This window comes from Suricata suricatta, chromosome 3 (assembly GCF_006229205.1).
Source record: "Suricata suricatta isolate VVHF042 chromosome 3, meerkat_22Aug2017_6uvM2_HiC, whole genome shotgun sequence".
NCBI lineage: Eukaryota > Metazoa > Chordata > Mammalia > Carnivora > Herpestidae > Suricata > Suricata suricatta.
The window spans coordinates 174,810,678-174,816,367 of NC_043702.1; the positions used below are offsets into that span (position 1 = coordinate 174,810,678).

Here is a 5,690-nt window from a genome sequence, read left to right on the forward strand (position 1 = left end):
GGGCCCGGGCCCGACCCCCGTCCCCGCAGCTGGGCTGCCCTCCGGCGGCCCGGCTCTGCGGGGCCCCGGCGGCCGTGTCAGAGCTCCAGGAAGCGCAGGCGTCGGGAGTGCAGGGGCTTTTATTAGTCGCGGAGGAGCGGCGGGTGGGGAGGAGACAGCCACCGGCGCCCTGTCACTCGGCGTAGGTGGCGTCGTCGTTGCTATCGCTGTAGGCGGAGGAGGAGAGCTCCTCGCGCGGGGTGCAGGCCGGGCACCGCCGCCGCATGTCGTCCCAGCACGACCGGCAGTACACGGCCGCGCAGTCCGGCGTCGGGCACTCATAGGCCTGGGGCGTCTCGGGCGCCTGGCACACCACGCAGCGGCGGCGCAACCAGGGGCGCAGGAGCGGGCAGCGGCGGTGCAGGACGTCGGCCAGGGGGTGGCGCTGGCGGGAGCCAGGAGGAAAGAAGAGGGGCGGGGAGGGGGGCCTGGAGGTCAAGGTCCTTGCAAGGGGGCCATGCAAGTAGGTCTGGAGAGCTTCCCTTCCCCGCTCGGTGATGAACACTGGGGGTGCAGCTTCCACTCCCCCAGCCGGAACGGCTGTCACCGGAACCGTCACCTGTACCTCCCCCTGAGCCACCTGGACCGTTCTCCGGGCGGGCTGAGGGGGGAGTCGGGCACATAGGATCATTACCGCTGCGTTCTTGGCATCACAGACCAGAAAGGGGACTCTTGGAAGGGGTAAGTGAAGTGAGGTCCCAAAGGCGCACAGAGAGTAAAGGGTCAGACCTGGCTGGACCCAGGAGCCCTGAGCCAGGTTAGGAGGCTGCTTCCCACGGCCCGCCTCTCTCCGCAGAGCACCGTGAATTCGCTAGAGACCACCTTATCCCCTCAGTCTTCGCTCCAGAAACTGCATGTCAGACAAAGGCAGAACTCCTGGCCTTGGCCTTCGGAGCCTTTCCAGCCTCTGCTGTAACTCACCCCAATTTGAATGTTACATCTTCTGTGGCAGCCCGCCCCCTCCCGCCAGCCCTGCCCTTGACATTCCTGTTGGGCTCTGAGACTTTGCACGTTCTGTTCCCCTAGCTTGGGCTGAATGCCATTCACACTTCGTCTGCCCATCGAAGTCCGGGGTACTTCCTGACCAGGTCCTGGCGTCACAGCACGCTCACTGTCTCCTCAGATGCTCATTCCGTCTCTATGTGTCACAGGGGAGGGGGACCTAGGCCCTAGAGGGAGAGTTAGCAAATGTGGCCTCTCGCTCTCCAGAGCTCTGTGAGGGCTGATTAAATAAGAATGGCTACCATTCTTTTGTGTTTTCTTTAAACAACGTGGGGTCCTATACTCCGAGGGGCCTGGGACGAGGGGCCTGGGACAGAGTGAGGACAGCCCCGTCCTCTAGTCCTCTAGCCCTTTCAACAACCAGATGGCGGGACAGCTCGCTGCTCTTACAGAAGGGAAGCCGGAGGCGGCATTTAAGTAAACACCGCAGACCACCGTCGTCATGGCAATAAAGGAAGGAGCCAGGATTCACACCCAGGCCCCTGGCACAGCGCCCACACCTCACGGCCGTGCTCTCTGCGAGGGCCTTACAGGTGTGTCCGACATCCCTGCTCAGAGGGAGACCCTGAGGCCCCACGAGGACCATGGCCAAGATCACACAGCTTAATGAGGAAGTGTGGGCTGGAACGTGCCTCTGGCTGTGTGCTTGGTGCCGCTTCACGAGGCCTCCTTGACCCCCAGCCCGCCTGCCCCCCACCTCCCGCACAGGCCCCGAGCTGGGGGGCCATGGCCTCGAAGCAGACTGTAGGCCCCCTGATCCTGGTGACGCCCCCTCGCCCTCTGGCCAGGCTGTATCAAATCTGAGCCCCCTGTTCTGCCCGCTCCCTGGCGGTCCGCTGAGTGTCTCGGGCTGGGCCGAGTGTGGGGGGCAGAGGCGGGCTCAGCCCAGGCCCCCAGGAGCTGGATGACCAGGGCCCTTGGCGTGCATCAGGGCAGAACTCGCTGAGTCCCCGGGGGCTGGATGAGCTTGCGGCAGAGGCCCCTCCCAGGGTCCTCGGAACCATGGCCCCCCCCCCCCCCCCCGCCCCGCAGGACTTACCGGGGCCCCCTGCTGCTGTGCCCGGCTCACGATGGCCGCCCTCCTCAGCTTCGTGAAGGCCGCCCTCCTCCTCAGCAGGTCATTGTAGAGGAACAGGATCCGCTGCTTCTCTCGCTGGGGCCAGGGTTGGGGGGTCAGGGACAGTGACAGCGTGCCCCTCAAGGCGGGGCTGGCGGGGTGCAGGCCTGAGGTGGGGGCGGCGTACCTTGGGGAAGCAGAAGGCCGCGATGACCCTCCGGAGCCGGTAGCCGAAGGCTTGCAGAAGGCAGAGGCTCAGCAGCAGGCCGGCGGGCAGCGCCGCCCGAAGGTAGGCCCCGGGGCTCAGGCTCACCGGCTGCGGCAGGCAGGCTGGGGCGGGGCGGGCCGTCACCCCACCGCCAGGCGGCGCTCGGCGCCCTGCGTCCTCCCGACAGCCCGGCACCCTGCAAGCTGCCCCTGGGCCGCGTGGCTGCCAGGCTGATGGGGCTGTGTGCTCAGCATGGCACAGACTGAGAGAGTGTCTGTGCGGGCAGGGTTCTCTAGGGCCCCCTGTCCCCAAGGCCCCAGGGCCTGTACTCCTCTGACCCCAGGCCACAGTGTGGCAGCTCTCAAGCCCGCCCTGCCATCCCACCCCGACCCCTGCAACCCCAGCATGCCTCCCCCATCTCGCCACCGCTCTGCCTCGGGGAGGCCCCGGCCCCTCGGAGGCAGCTTCCTGCAGGGCTCACGCAGGTTGCTGGTCTCCACCACGGTCTCCGAGGAGGTGTTCAGGGCTCCGATGGTCTTCCGAAGAAGCCGGGCGAGCATGGAGTCCCCCCCGACTTTCACCTCCAGTTTATGGCTACCTGAGGCCGTGGGGGGGGAGGGGTCAGAAAAGGGTTGTGGTTTAGGGGAGGGGGCGGGATGGGGACTGGATGTTGGGGGGGTCAAGGCACAGACATCGTCGGCAGCACGGGACTTTCCATCCCTCCCCTGGACCCCTCCGTGTCACAGAGGCAAGGCTGCCGGCTGTCAGAGCGCAGGGCTGACATTTGACCCCAGAGGGTCCGGGTCCGGGAGGGGTGAGACCCAGGAGGAGGTGACAGCACCGAGGGAGGGCAGGCGGGGGACTTCCCAGGCGGCGCACTCACTGCGGAAGGAGTACTGCAGGAAGGAGTGGCGGCGGATGGCGGCGAAGATGGAGTAGAGCGCCCAGTCCAGGCCGCAGAGCAGCAGCAGCAGCAGCAGGACGGGCACGGTCTCCGCAAGCTCCCTGGCCTGCCCGGGGACAGCAGCGCCAGGCCTAGAGGCCTCCCTGACGCCCTGCCCTCCGCCCGTGCCGCCGGCGCCCGCCCCGCGTCCTCCTCACCACGTTCCTCATCTCCGACGCCTGCATGAAGGGGTCACAGGGGAAGATGACCGTTTTCTCCTCGGCTCTGCGGAGCGGCAGCAAAGTCCGCTTGCCCTGGAAACGATGTCCACACGCTGCCGGACCCCAGGGCGCTCCCCCCCCCCTCTGCCCGCCTGGAGCGGGACGCCACCCAGGGCACCTAGCAGGGCACCTTGGTCAGGGCTGTGCCCACTCACCAACTTCCTCCTGCGTTCGTCGATCTGACGGAAGTAGGTGCTGATGTAGATGTTGTCATAGCGGATGTCCCCGTTATAGCTGTCCACGTAGGAGAAGGACCTGGGCACAGGGACATCTCCGCATCATCCAGGTTCCCTTCACCCACCCCCAACCGCAGGCTTCCTAGAGCCGCGCTCACTCAGCAGGCCACCCGGCATGCACCCGGCGCCATTCCCTTCCCAGGAGGGGACACTACGCCCTGAACCCAGCGGCCCTGCAGCCCAGTGCGCGGCGGCCGCACGAGCCCACCAGGAGGCTCGTGGGCCTGGGCAGGGAGGGAGGCCTCCCCTCAGGGACCCCGCAGGCCGGGCCTCAAGCAGAGGGAACCGCAGCAGCAAAGGCACAGAGGCACGAAGCCCCTCAAGGCTGCAGAACCACCATCATTGTGACCGACTCCCACATGCCTCTCTGGCTGAGCTGGCGAACATCTCCTGGAGGTCACTGCAGGCAAAACTCCCTCCCCAGCTATGCCTCCCTTCTCTCCCAGCACACCCTGGACTCCAGCGGTGTTTTCCGCATGTGCGTGTGCGTAAGGGGCTCTCCTCTGAGACAGCTTCAGAGTCCCCTGTGATGTCTGTTTACTAGGGAGAAAATGTGACTTATTGGAGATGTGTTTAAAACAGAGTTACATAGGGGCACCTGGGTGGCTCAGTCGGTTAAGCCTCCGACTTCGGCTCAGGTCAGATCTCACGTTCGTCGGTTCGAGCCCCGCATCAGGCTCTGTGCTGACAGCTAGCTCAGAGCCTGGAGCCTGCTTCCGGTTCTGTGTCTCCTCTCTCTGCCCCTCCCCCTCTCATGCTCTGTCTCTCTCTGTCTCAAAAATAAATAAAACATTAAAAAAAATTTAAAATAAATAAATAAAACAGAGTTACATTAAGTAAGCTCCGCAGACTGTTAGCCCCGAGCTCCAGGGCCACCGTTCAGGACCCTGTAGAAACCCTGCTCCGTCCTCGAAGGCACAGAGAGGAGAAATGCAAGGCCGGCCTGCGAGCGCCCCCTTGTGGAGGGGCCGAGCGCTGCCGGGCGCTCCTGAGCCCGCCCCGCCCGCGCTGCCCGGCAGCAGTGACCTCACCGCCGAGAAAGCCTGGAAGCGGACTCCGTGCCTCCTTCCTTCCCTCCCCAAGCTGGCCCCGGGGTCTGGGGCACCTTGCCTCTTCCTGCCTCCTTCTCGGCCAGCTTCCTGCCACGCCCCACTCCCGCCGGGCTCCCTCACCTCCGACCCACCCTGGCCTCCCAGCCTCGGGCCTGCTGGGCTTTCCAGACTGTTCTGGCCATGCTCACTGCAGCCCAGGCCTCCAGCCAGCCCTGCCCACCACCCCCCCTCAGCATCCCACAGATGCCAGGACATTTGCCCAAGAGCCTGGCTGTGGCAGCCACACGTGCCCAGCGCCCACCCTGGGCCCCGAGCCGGCCCCTCGGATGGTCCTCGGACCTCCGTGCCTCGTGGTGCCCTCTTGCCTCCCCTAGACTGTGAGCGTCTTGAGGGTTCCTTCGTGTCTGTCTCCCCACAGGCCCATTGGCTCGCACATGACCACCCACTCAGCTGCCCCACAGCCGGGGCCGTGGGGCAGGAGCCCCAGTGGCCGCCCCTGCCCGGCCCCTGCCCGTCTCGGGCACGTGGGGGTGGCGACAGGAGACAGAGGGTCCAGAGGTCGCCAAGGAAACAGAGCGAGGCCCAGGGCGGCCCAGCTGGACGCCGGGCTGGGTGGGGTTGAGGACTTTGGTCCAAATGGAGCGAAAGGAGCTGCCAACGCGGCAGGCGGGAGAGAATGAAAGCGGAATTGGACGATAAAAATGGACAAAGTCGGAGCCAAGGGGAGTATGAAGGGCAAGAGAAAAATCAGAAGTCAAAGCAAAAAGTAAAAAAAGCGCTGGGATGAAGGCTGAAGGAGGCAGATAAATGAGGACGGCCTCCCTTTCAAGGTGGAGGGGCCTCGGTCCCGTGTCTTCTGGCGGAACGTCTACGTTTCCTCTGATTCTGCGTAAACGGCGGACGCCACTTTATAGAAAGGCAATGCTGACGGC

The 5,690-nt window shown here is 65.2% G+C and overlaps 1 protein-coding gene across 1 annotated transcript in view; it reads right to left on the reverse strand.

Moving 5' to 3' along the window:
* Positions 1-100: 100 nt before the first annotated feature.
* Positions 101-5,690, reverse strand: part of DCST1 (DC-STAMP domain containing 1) — a 10,810-nt gene continuing 5,220 nt past the window's right edge. Inside the window, exons 7-13 of the mRNA XM_029933462.1 lie at positions 3,626-3,749; positions 3,408-3,503; positions 3,190-3,316; positions 2,788-2,904; positions 2,286-2,428; positions 2,081-2,194; positions 101-424 (exon numbers count right to left, since the gene is read on the reverse strand). Coding sequence (XP_029789322.1) covers positions 173-424; positions 2,081-2,194; positions 2,286-2,428; positions 2,788-2,904; positions 3,190-3,316; positions 3,408-3,503; positions 3,626-3,749 — 973 coding nt within the window. The 3' untranslated portion in view covers positions 101-172. The remainder of the gene's footprint in view (positions 425-2,080; positions 2,195-2,285; positions 2,429-2,787; positions 2,905-3,189; positions 3,317-3,407; positions 3,504-3,625; positions 3,750-5,690) is intronic.